Source organism: Peromyscus maniculatus, chromosome 6, assembly GCF_049852395.1.
Source record: "Peromyscus maniculatus bairdii isolate BWxNUB_F1_BW_parent chromosome 6, HU_Pman_BW_mat_3.1, whole genome shotgun sequence".
NCBI classification, from domain to species: domain Eukaryota; kingdom Metazoa; phylum Chordata; class Mammalia; order Rodentia; family Cricetidae; genus Peromyscus; species Peromyscus maniculatus.
The window spans coordinates 116,364,485-116,377,854 of NC_134857.1; the positions used below are offsets into that span (position 1 = coordinate 116,364,485).

Here is a 13,370-nt window from a genome sequence, read left to right on the forward strand (position 1 = left end):
AAAAAGGTTTTTAATGGAGTGTTTCTTTTGGGAAAAGCCAATGTCTGAGTATTTCCAGAAAGAAAAAAAATCAAAGTCTGTTTAAAGTTAAACTATTAAAGTGGCTGTCTGTATAAAGGTGCAGTTTGGGCAACTCTTAGAACTCAGCTACATTAAAATACCAGGGGGCGGGGGGGGGGGGGGAGACAAAACTTAAAAAAAAATAGCCAAAGAAATGATGATATGTTGTATAAGAATGCTTCTAAGCTGATATTCCTAAATTTATAAGACATGTTTTCATGGTGATGGAAAAAGAGCCCCTGACTCCTGTTCTTTTTGATAGATAATTGAAGGGTTCTATTACAAATAATTTTTGTCCTGATAGAGGAGAAGTAATAGGGAGGTTACTTTCCAAAAGTTCTCACGGATGCTCTGTTCATTACCCATTGATTACATCTCACCCTGCTGAGATGACAATCCTTCCTGTGCAGACACCAGCAGAGCCTGGTAATAAATACAATTCTAAAGTAGAATGTCTCAATTAGTAAAATTCATAGATTGAATGAGACATTCTTAAAGGGGAAAAAAATCATGGTGTTTCAGGAAATCACTTAAGCAAAAGGTTTATATGTAACCTTGTAGAGAATAGTTTGCAGAATGTTTGGCCTGGGTCTCAACTTACGTGACTGGCCCCTCTCTGAAAACCACAATGGTCTTGGGGTATCTCCTTGCAATCTCTAGCCTGCATCTTTTTTTGTTGAGCACCTGAAAATGAATTAGAGCTCACCTGGTTTCCACCCACCCCTAAAGTTTGGTAAGTTTAAAAGATACCCATTTGGAAACCACACATGTGATTGTAGATTTGTAGATTTGCATTCTTGTCACTCCTGAAATAGACCGATGCCTGTGTTCAGAAGACTTAGATTTTATTTCACATATGTCATTGGATACTCTCTGAAAGACGGAACTTCACTAATTTCCTTTCTGCAGGTATATGACTTGGTGTCCATGCTCATCTTGCTTACCTTTCATTTGTTGTCTGTAGGTACCGCATGTACAGGAAAAGCCAAACAACAGGCTTCCCTTCTCTAATTACAATTTTCTCAGCACCAAATTACTTAGACGTGTACAATAACAAAGGTGAGTGTGAATCTTTGATGAAATCTTAAGCAGTGTGTGTGTGTTCATGCTGAAACTAATTTTGATTTGACTGTTAACATTTTAAAGCCTTCCTCTTTCTGCTAATGCCTTACATATATACCTAAAGAAGGAAAGGGATTCAGTTGTTCGGAGGTGGAGTTTATGTGCTGGTACTTTTTAGTGATTTTTCTAGACTATGTCTAATATATAGTAGAGATGCTGTCTGCTCTCTTATATTTTTGGTTGTGAGCCTAGCCTTTAACTGCTGAGCCATCTCTCCAGCCTGCTGTCTGCTCTCTAATACAGACTTTTTAAAGAAGTAATAATTGGAGGTAACCCAAACTCCTGCTCCTTAAAAAGACTACATAGAGTGCGCCATAGCTGCACAACCTTTTCCAAGGCCACACTGACTGTGACAGGCCTCCTTTGAAGCTAAGGAGTGTAGGCATCCATTGACATAGTACAGCCATGGTTCCCAGCAAAGATGGCTGTCCTGAGAGAGGCAAGAATTCCAAATATAATAGGGCAAGTTCTCTGCATGCTGTGTGCTCTGAGGCAGTCCATACAGCAGGATGCTGGGGACTCACTAACAGTATTAGCTAAGGGGATCCACAGGAAATACATTTGGCAAGAAGGAATTTGCTGAATGGTTAGGGAAAGTCTTCTTTAAAATTTTGATTCAGACATAAAAGAATGCTCAATTTTTGTAGGAAAGATATGAAAAGTCAAGGCTAGTGAATTTTTTTAAAGCAACAAGCTTATTTTGAGTTAAACTAATAAAAACTAATTAATTGGATTAGTTACATGAAGGTTTTCAGCATTTCTCTGGTCATGGACATTGGCCAGAGCATCCACCATGCTCCTGTAATCCACTTTAAGTTTATAAAATATAAATATTTTGCTAGAGCATTTCAAAGGATTTTCTATTAAACCTAAGGAACAGTAGGAAAATGATAGCACATGCTTGTCTGTATGTCAGCACTTGGGAGGTTGGAGGCATTATGATCAAGAGTGTAAGGTCATCATCAGCTAGCAATTTCCACATTAACCCGGGCTAAATGATACCCTATCACAACAAAACAAGCAAACAGAAAGCACCAAGGAAAAAATGCCTTCCCAAAACACGTTCTTGACAGATATGGTTGACAAATAGCATGGACTGTTCTTACACACTTTATGACAGTTAAATAAAACCCAAACCATTAAAAACGAAGACAATCAGGATATCATTCCATAATGTCCTTTAGACACATCTCATTCTTCTGGGTAGCACTATTTCTTGGGGACAGAAAGCCCCTTCTCATACACCAAGTATGTTGCCTCTTTGTGTATGGTTCCAACATGGCATGCCAGGGACTTGAACACCGGAGAAGGCAGTGCTTCACTGTCTTTGAGATTGTGTGGATCTTTAGCTCTCATCTTGCCTTGGGTTAGTCACAGTCCTCCGGGAAGAGGATAAAACTGTTTGCATTTGGGGAACCTTTTCAGAAAGCAGAAATTCTTTCGAGAGAAAAGAGAGGGACTGAAAGAAAAAAGAAAGGTGTATTCTTCAGTTGGAACATAATGTCAAAAGACTTTTGTGTCAAATTTCTGAAGCACTTTAGAGCTATTATGCTAACAGCTTGTACAGTATATGGGAGTGGGAGTCAATTATTCACCGCTAACAGCGCGGATTGCTTGATTTGAATAAAATCAATGTGAGCTAGAATTTTAAAAAGCCATGCAACAAAATTCAAAATTGAGTTGCAAGTCTCTCCACAAAAAAAGAAAAAATTGACGGAAGAATCACAGTGAGAGTTCTGTGAGTTAATCTTTGATGGTTAGAGACGATGGCCACAAAGAACATTGGTCACACTATAGTTAGTGAAGCTCCTGCAAAGTAAGACAGGAGTGACCCTCGCAGGCCAAGGGAAAGTATGAGAATAATGGGTTTATGGTGCAACCTGCAAACCAGGGCAGTGCAGTCGTTCCCATCAGTAGTCTGTTCTTGCCGGTGGTTCAGCAGCAGCATTTGGAAAGTTGATGAGACTGAACATCCCATCCTTTGTGGTCCCTCATTAACTCAGCCAGTGCCTGTCCTTTCCTGTCTACACCGTTGCTTTCTCACCCACCCCCCAGCATCTGTTCTCCCGGGACTCTGTCAGCTCTTGAGAGATACCTGGGCGGAAGATGGAAGTTGAGGTCACAGTTATCCCGTCGCACAACAAGCTCATTAACGTGTCTTGGATGTGCAGCGATAGCTCTATAAAGTGAAGGGGAAAAATGATCCTTTGTAAATAATGAATGGAATTGCTTTGGGATTCCCTGCTGTGTAACACAAAAAGTCCATCAGCTTTTCATACTTTCTGTTATTAGCTGCCACGTGTTAGCGCATGGCTTCTTGGATGCTGCCAAGAAAGTAGCCCTCCCTCAGCTGTTCATTTACAGTTTCACCATGTATTATTTAGCCTATGTGAATTATCTCCTGCCTTCTATATGACCTGTAAAAGCTAATGTTAGCAGTTTTTCAACTCTTTGCCCTGAACAAATTTCAGCTTTGCATCTAGCCACATACCTCTTCCCATCTAAAATGATTTGCTTACACCCCTACCCATTTAAATAGATTAGATGAACCTATAAGAACACAGTGTGTTTCATGAAGATTTCTCTCTTTGAATAGGTGTGATTCCAATCATAATCTCTTATGTATAGCACTTACTTTTTCTTCTAATTAGCTCTCTCATGTATTTCAGTTACATGCCAGTCAAATTAACATTTTTGAATCACAGAGTTTGTAATGTACAGTGTACAGCCACATTTATACCTTTGATTCAGTTATGTTTCCTATCACTAAAATAAAAAAAAAAATACCGTGACAAAAACGACTTAAGAAAGAGTCAATCTTGGCTCTTGGTTCAAAGTTCCAATCCAGCCTCGTTAGTAAGCGGCAGTGGTAGGAGCTGAAGACAGCCACTGACATTACATCAGCAGTGAAGAAGCAGAACTCAGTGAACGTTTGTGCTCAGCTCACTTTCCCCCTTTGATACAGCCCAGATCCACAGCCCAGGAATGGATATGATACACAGTGGGCAGGTCTTCCCACCACAATTAACCTAATCAACAGAATCACCCACAGACATGCCTGGCTGGAACCCATCTCCTAGCTAATTTCAGATCTCATCAAGTTGACAGTTTTGATTAACTATCAATGCCTGACACATTGTAGGCACATACATTGATTAGTACTTGTTCTTCCTAGAAATTAATAGGTACTACTGATAACAACCCTTATGGGCTTTCCAACTTGCAGTTAGACCTTTGTCAAGTGAGTGCTTTGCATATTTAATTGTTTTTATGTAGCTCTGTAGCTTAAAGAAAAAGCTATTTTCTATTTACCCAAATATACCAAACAGGAGAAAAAATGCAATCATGACAGTCTCATTTTAAACAATAAGTGGCCACCTGTAAAAATGACCAACTCTATCTAATCACCAACAACACTGAACAAGCTTATATTAGTAATGTACTACTATATTTTACTACTATAGTAATTTACTGCATATAATGCACTGAGCTGCAAGGTGTCTGGTCTATGTCTTAAACATGGTCTTAGCCCTAATGTGCCTGTCTCTGTTATTATGGTAGGCACAAGTAAGTACTTCCTTCAATAAAAAGTTAATCTTTTTGAGTAGTGCTATAAGAAAGAGAAAAGTAAGATAGAAGAGTGGAATTACTCCATAAAGACAGGAATAGCTTAACTCAGAATGAGACAGTAAGAGCAAAATCATTTGTGACTAACAAAAACCTGGACCAGATACAAATGGTACTTTGGACAATACAGTTTGACTAAATATTAGAATGAACCTCTGGGAAAAACAACAACACTGTATTTTTTACCTTTAGAGAAACAGACAGGTCCTTTTCATTCTTAAGGTGTGTCTATCCTCATAGATTAGACTCCCCGATCAATATTGACAGGGAAACCTTTGTCTTTAAATATGCCTGAAAAGAATCTCAAGTAGGTTGCAAAGGCCTCCACAAAGCCAGTTCTCTAGTTTAGATGAGTTTATGGATAAGTGGGTGAATGGATATATGGCATGTATGCAGAGATATAGTAGTGTGCATACCAATGATCTGTGGCTGAGCTCCAGAGACAGCTGCTGGCAGGCAATAATGGCAAGGGCATGTATTAAATGTATTTTGTGTGTGAGAGGAAAATCTACATGGCAGCAAAGCTCAGCAGTCAAGGCCAGACATGAAAATGGCCTCAGTGAATCTTAAGGGGCTTGAGGAAGAAAGTGGTAAACAGTTTGGTCTAGAATGTGAACAAGAGCATCATTTGTCATACTGTTGAGATTCAAAACTACACAGAGTATAATTTTGAAATGAGATGATCTGAATTGCTCATGAAAAGATTTCCTTTACCAAATCTTGATATTTGGTAAAAAATAGTCTACAATCAAAAGTTATGGACTTGAGGAAAAGAACAAAGAAAGCATTTATAAATAAAAACAGATTGGTATCTCATCAAGAAGAGACTTTAGTAACAGAACACTGGTAAATGGCTGACTTAAGGGTCTAAGATGTGAATCATCATGACAGTCATGGTGTGGACCCTTAGAAGATACAGCATGTTAGAAGCTCTTTTGATGTGGTTTTTAGCTTTTGGCAACAGCCTTCCATGGCACTCTCTATGTAATATGGTGTCATCACACCTGAGAAGCTTGGTCCGTCTTGACCATGATCCCCCAACACTGCCACCCAGATGTTGATATTATATCCCTCTGTTTTATGAGCAAAATTCAAAGTCAACTAGATGATATCCTATTCATGGGAGGGAGAAGCAGTTGAATGTTTCTGGAAGGAGAACAGGGCATCCATGCCCAAGCATCTCTGAATAACATATTTGTCTATTGTTATATAGCTTGTCAAAAAACTCATTTCCATACAAAATTGAATAGTGGTTGAGTTTTGTCTTTGTTTTGTCTTTGTTATTGCTGTTTTAGTTTTTAAGCAAAAGTCTGTTTCTGCAGAGCCTGGGGCCTGACTTAAATTACATGAGCAGGACTGTCTGCACATGTATTCTGAAGACATTGTAGTCTCCTGTAACTGCAGGCTTACCTGGGCTACTAGTGGCTTTACAAGTTGCCTGAGATTCAACCACAGAATTTTCCCCACGGTAGGCCTTCTCACCGCGTGCATTTATTTTCCTCATCCCATCCAAAGCTTGAGAGCTTGTTAATTGGGCCTGAGCAACTTTCTGCCTCAAATCACATATAAATATAAAAAGTATAAGCATAAAACCATCATAATGTTTTGTAATTTGATATTTTCTTGTTGTTGTTAACACTTTTTATTTGGCAGATGAAGCAAAAACAATTTAAGATACTCAATTTTAAACCATTTCTTTTTTCATTTGTTAAATAAGCATTCTAGCTCTTGATCCCTTATTATCATGGTAGAATCATGTGCACTAGAAAAATAAGCTCTTGATAATGATTCTTAAACCTCAGGTTTCCTGGGAAACTGAAATATAAGCCTTTATTGAAGAATGAATCAGAAACTGAAAATAAAGCCTTTAATGTTATAACTTTTTGTGACCAGTTTGAGGTACTAGAAGAGAGGTTCATGTAGACATATAGGCTAAGGAAAACTCAACATTAGGCAGGCTTGGTTGTTCTTGTGATAAATCCCTCCTGTAAGATGAAAGGATGAATATCTACCTCGGAGCGTTTAGCAGTGTGTAACTACTCACTACCTCTCACATATAGGACACTCTGTCCTGAGCAGGAATCCCGCCGTAATGGTTTCCGTTTCCTTCCCCACGGTCACCGAGAGTGATGCCACTTGAGGTTTATGCTTATAGACTGCAGCAGGTAATACATTGGTAAATAGATGTTTCACTTCACTGCTCATAGTGTGCTATACATATGTTATTTAGTTGATCCCTGCAGTTGTATACAACCGTAGCAACATTTTAAGCACTTACCATATGACAGACCATGCTCAAAGAATTTCTATGTGTAAAGTCATTTAATCTTTCAATTCTTATAAATTAATTACCTTGTCATCTTGCTGCTTTTGTTGATTAAAAATTAAAAGAGGCCGGGCGTGGTGGCGCACGCCTTTAATCCCAGCACTTGGGAGGCAGAGCCAGGCGGATCTCTGTGAGTTCGAGGCCAGCCTGGGCTACCAAGTGAGCTCCAGGAAAGGCACAAAGCTACACAGAGAAACCCTGTCTCAAAAAAAAAAAAAAAAAAAAAAAAAAAAAAATTAAAAGAGGCTGCAGGAGAGATGGGGGGGGTGGAGTGGGGGGGGCATATTTGTCTCATGGTTCCCCGAAGCTCTCAAGATAGTGCAGAAATCGGATCTCAGTGGGTTGATTTTGGAGTCCACACGGACCTCCCTCCATGCTGTTCCACCATTGCTGATTTACTTCAGCGTCCTCAGGGCAGTGCTCCCAGGGTCTGCCTCTTCACACATAGCTCTGCTGTGTTTCTGTGACTGGCTGTTCTTCAGTAAGAAAGGAAAGCTTTGCAATGAAAGTCGGTTCTGGCCACTTTAAGACTGTGCAAGTGTTATGCATCTGGTATCGCATTGTTGCGAGACTGGTGTGGGAATACTTTTTGTATTGTTTTCTAAGATAAGAAATCCATCTCTCGTTTTAAGTGTGTCCCTTGGAGCACTTACACCTCTCCTTGTGTTTATTCAGCTCTATAGTGTGCGTGTTGTTGCTGGAAGCCAGTTGTTAAATCGGTCATTTCAGACAAGTTTTCACCTGCATCTGTGTAAACATTTCACATGTCGGAAGGAAGTAACATAGAAACTCACACATGAAGATTTAATAATTTTGAATTATTCCCACTCCATGTTTGAATTAATGACTTGTGTGTGTATGTGAATACAGGTGTGCCCTTGCTGCAGGATGCCTGTGGAGGTCAGTGGAAAGCTCTCAGGAGGCACTTATCTCCTGCCGCCTTGTGGGACCTGAGCATTGCTCTCAATTGACCAGCCTATACTCCACATTTTAATTGAATTGATCTGTATAGAAGCCATGTGTCTGTGCTGTAACAGCATTCCCACTTTTGTAGAAAGCACCCCTACATAATGAGTGTCCTCAGTGAGGTCATTACAAACCTTCAGCAAAGTAATAGCACCATGAAGATACTTGCTTCTCACTGTTCGTTGCGTATAAACTCCCTGAATTTCATTTCTCAAGACTGTAGATCTAAGTATGTAAGGAAATGCAGTAAAGAGACCTACTAAGTTGTAAGCTAATTTAACAATTTCTTAAAATGTTTTTAAACCTTCGTTTTTATTTTATGTATGTGGGTGTCCTGCCTGAGTACGTATGTGTACACCACATGCATGCATTACCCAAGAAGGCCAAGAGAGGGCACCAAATCTCCTGGGACTGTAGTTAAGAAGGTTGTGAGCTGCCATGTGGGTGCTAGGAATCTAACCCAGGTCCTGTAAGAGCTCTTAACTGCTGAGCCATCTCTACCTCTCCTTAACAGTTTGGTTTTTTTTTTTTTTTTGGTTTTTTGTTTGTTTGTTTGTTTTTGTTTTGTTTGTTTGTTTTTTCGAGACAGGGTTTCTCTGTGTAGCTTTGCGCCTTTCCTGGAACTCACTTGGTAGCCCAGGCTGGCCTCGAACTCACAGAGATCCCCCTGGCTCTGCCTCACAAGTGCTGGGATTAAAGGCGTGCACCACCACCGCCCAGCTAACAGTTTTTAAAATATTTTATAAATACCCCCAAATACTACTAGTAAAAGTAAAATGTAATGAGAATAAATTCTATTACCAACCCATTAGTTAAAAGAAATAAAATGAGCCTGAGAGGGTGTCATAGGGTAAGAGCACTCCCCATTCTACCCAAATCTTGTTTTTGGTTGTTTTTTTTTTTTTTTTAGTTATTTTTAGAGTTGCCTTGCCTCCTCCCCATCCTGCTGAAGCCTGTATCTTTCACACAGATCCACTACTGAGTGCTCTTTTGCTAGTTGAACATTTGCAACTGGGGATGCATCTTGAGACACTGAAATGCATTTTCAATCAGTCCAGTGATTGATTATTATTAAACTGGACTGAAACCTACTAATGTAGGAATCTCCACACAGCATTTAACAGAGAAAACAGAGGTAACAGTGTTGACTCAGTGGGTGGTTGGTCCCTCGGTATTCATTATCTGGGAATTGCAGACCAGGAGAGCCTGGTGACCTGTGTTGTAACTTTTATGACACCCCTGGTTCTACATCACTAAGTCCGTACACCTCACTTTATTTCTGAGGTGGCCCAGGCCCTCTTTCCTAATTCCTGCCTGCACCCTTTAGACTTCTGCTCACATGTAAGTAGTTCTGGTTTTAGTGCCATCTGGAAACCATCTTGTCTTTTACCTGCCTCCTCTGTCCTGCTGGTTCTCACCTTTTCCTTGCTTTTGCTCTTTCTCTTTCCTCCCCTCGATCTTTTCTTCAACACAACTGAATAACAACTCATACCAAATACAATATGCATGGCCTTAAATGAATAAAGGGATTTATGCATCTTCATCCTTTCCATCATTTTCTTCCACTACTTTACCCCCAATTCTGGATCTGAATAATCACCATGTTTAGAACTGGCTAGTACTGTGCTTAAAAGTGAAACACAGGATCCAAGGCAGGAGAGTCTTACATTGGAGGCCTGCCTGGAGCCACCGAGCAAGGTGAAGTCCAGCCTGCACAAGACCTGTGTCAGAAATTAAAAAACAGTGAAGGATTGTAGAGAGAGCACAATGGTGGGGTGTTGGGCTAGCATGTGCAAGGCCCAAGTCCAGTTCCCATACCGACAGAAAAAGAAAGGAGCGTGTCTTGCACCCCAATATGCATGTGCGTGCACACACAGGAGTCCTGAGACTGGTTCAGAGTGTTTACAAAAGTGTCTGGTACACTATTTTCTTCACTGTGTAAAATAATGTCATCCAGATTTTACACAGAGAAGTATGTAACAAAGTTTTAACAGATATTTTAAGTTCCATGAGGGATGCAAATCCATAAATAAAAGCTCTGTGGAGGTTAGAAATGCATTCCTATCTAGTGATTAAGGAGACTAAGGCATATAAATGGATTGTATGTGGTAGTGTGCCTTTATGTCCCGATACTTACTGTAGAGCTTAGATCTCTGATCACACAAAATTAACAATAATAAATAACTCATTAAGTTGATGATTAATTTGCTTCATCACATTAATTCTTTTGCTATGTATTTATTCCTGAAAATATGCTTCATTCCTTTAAATATGTGGCAAAGCTTACAGTTTACAAAATTGTGATCACATTTCAAGTAATACATACTGTTTATAGCCAGTAATAGTAAAGAGTCTTTTGCCTTACTCACTACACGGAACTGACTAATCATTTGCCTATGAAGAACTCCAAATTAGGTGCTGAATCACATAGTAAACCAATAAAGTTTCTCATACTAAAGACTATCACTGTGGTTAAATTAACTGGAAATTGAAGGCTTGAAATCCATCTTGACCAATGATGTGTCAAGTGACTTGCAGAGGTATTCTGTCACCACATACAGTAGCTGTCATGGCTTAGTAAATTGCTGTTTGCCTAAGCCATTGATGGCATTACAAACTATCATAAATGAAAATCATCAAGCAGGACATAGAGCAGAGACCAGAAATCAGAGTTAGAGTCAGATTTGGAATGCAAGGGACCATGAAATCTATTCATACAAGGCACAGTACAATATGGGAAAATGTACATACATAGAATATACATATATATGTTTATATAATAATAAATGGAGAACATATCTCCTAAAAGTATTCTTTAGGAGAACAGACAGATTGAGAAAATATACAGTATTTCTTCCACAATCTGAAACCCCTTGCCTGTGGCATCCTGCACAAGTTATAAACTGATGCTAGAAAATATTACAGGCACATGGGTCTCACCTCAAGACCTTTTCCTCCAAGCTTTTTTGCCTCATGTGAAGGTGGGACTTGGCAAAAGGAACACAGTGATGTTAGTTTTTCCACTAGAGCATCTGTTAGTGGAAAAACTGGAAGAAAATCACATCACGGATCTATTTGCTTATTTTATTTTATTTGATTTTTGCTATTTCTAGATCGATTATTATGATTGCGCTTCTAGCATGCCCCCATTTGGTATCTTTCACACATTTGTTGCTGGTCTTTTCCTCTTCTCCATCTCTTTCAGATGGAAATAGATGATCAATTACAGATAAGGAGATGAAAGATGTTAACGAGAGTGAGAAAAAGAATAAAAATCCAAATTGTTTCCATCTTTGATTTCCATTTTCCCCTACCCTAAACAAGATGAATGTTGAGGGTCTAGGCATGTTGGGATCAGTAAATTTATATATATTATATAAATGTATTATATATATATATATATATATAAATTGGGAGAGGTGTTTGTTTTCCCAGAAAAAAGAATTGTGTATTCCTCTTGAAATCTACCTAGAATATGCTAAGCCTCTGTTTTGATGAACTAGTTACTTCTTGGTATAAACTTTTGAAAACTTTTCTTGAATTAGAGTCTTCCTTTGGGTTTTGCTGTCCTTGCTATTTTTTTTCTTGCTTTGTTACGAGCTTCTCTGGCTCTCAATAGTGATAGGAAAAGGTGAGGAACTCCTACAAAGCTTTTATTAAATGAAAATGAAATCGTGAGTGTGTGTGTGTGTGTGTGTGTGTGTGTGTGTGTGTGCGCGCGCGCGCCCTAGCAATTTTAAAATCACAGAAACCCCTTGGTTCTAAAAATCAGACTGCAGTCCAGGGATATAGTGCATGGTGTGACAGCAGCAGTATGATGTGTGGGCTGTATTCCTTGGGCTTCACTGGATGCAGGTGCCAGGGATGCTACTGACAGTACTAAAGGATTTAAGATAGAGCTCAAAAGAAGAGTCCTTGACTTATATACCAGAATTGCAATCAATAAATAAAACCCAGTATCCATTTCGCAAACAATACTGAGCCCTTGGCTGCTGGTTTTAAATATTCAAAAACATGCCTTTAAAGATGTAGTTCTGCAGGTACAATACAAATGACAGGACCAAGTAATTGCATAACTCTAAAGTGATTTATTCTGACATCACAAGAAGAATGAGCAGGGCAGCCTCCAAATGTGTAGGATTAGTAGTCTTTGCATTGCATCACAGTCTCTTCTGGCAGATTTTCACACCTGCAGCTACAAGAGAGAACCATTTGTTTCTGTGCTGTCTGGTCTGCTGTAAGTCGCGGGGAATAACTTAAGGCCCACAAATGTGTCACAGTGTCTCTTCATCCCTCCGCAACAAGTGATGTGAAGTCTTGGGAAATTGACGGTGGCTGGTAGACAGGACGCTTGCTTTTCGTTTTGTTTTGTTGTTTCTTTGTTTCGCCTCAAATTCTTTTTTGTTTTTGTTTTTGTTTTTTGTTTTTTTGTTTGTTTGTTTGTTTGTTTTTGAGACAGGGCTTCTCTGTGTAGCTTTGCACCTTTCCTAGAAATCACTTGGTAGCCCAGGCTGGCCTCAAACTCACAGAGATCCGTGTGCCTCTGCCTCCCAAGTGCTGGGATTAAAGGTGTGCACCACCACCACCCTCAAATTCTTAATGTCTCCAGTATTTGTGCAAATACAGTCATCTGTATTTTGTTCACTGCACTAGGAATGCTTGTCCCACAGACATTTCAGAGGAAAGTACACTGTTAGGACTCCAGTTACGTTTTGTAACCAGTGACAGGCGGGGGGCAGGTGTCAGGGAAGGAAGATGTGGGAGGTGGGAGATGAAATGTTAACTGAATTTTGTGAATGTAGATGTTTCAGACTAATTTGACTTCATTTTATGTATTATGATAATATATAATTATTGCGCAAAAATACCAAAATTTATGAGTAGCTTATGAATGTGAGGTTGTTCAAAGGGTTCTTTCACAAATATGTCTTGTCACTGGAGAAAAGAATACCTACTGAGGTTCTGCATTTTAAGTTAAAGATTCATTGTTTTTAGCCAGAGAATAAGGAAAAGCCCAACAATAGTAGCCTATAGAATTCCTGAGAACACTGATCAGTCGTTGTATTAATCATGAGGTTTTTCTTCTGAAAGTTTGTTAACGCCACTTATATGGGAAAGAGCTCATATAAATCTTCTAGCTAAACCCACATGTTTAGGTCAGGAAACGGAGACTTAACCTAGAGACATTAAGTGGCCCTGGATGTCCTAAGTAATTAGTGACAGAATATGCTAGCTGTCTAGGTGCTTGGCCTTCCAGACTTGTGCTCAT

At 39.4% G+C, this 13,370-nt stretch overlaps 1 protein-coding gene across 2 annotated transcripts in view; it reads left to right on the plus strand.

The window, feature by feature from the left end:
* Nucleotides 1-13,370, plus strand: part of Ppp3ca (protein phosphatase 3 catalytic subunit alpha) — a 291,242-nt gene that overhangs the window by 236,549 nt on the left and 41,323 nt on the right. For both annotated transcript variants that reach the window (XM_006970334.4, XM_006970333.4), the window contains exon 8: nt 1,025-1,119. In XM_006970334.4, coding sequence (XP_006970396.1) covers nt 1,025-1,119 — 95 coding nt within the window. The remainder of the gene's footprint in view (nt 1-1,024; nt 1,120-13,370) is intronic.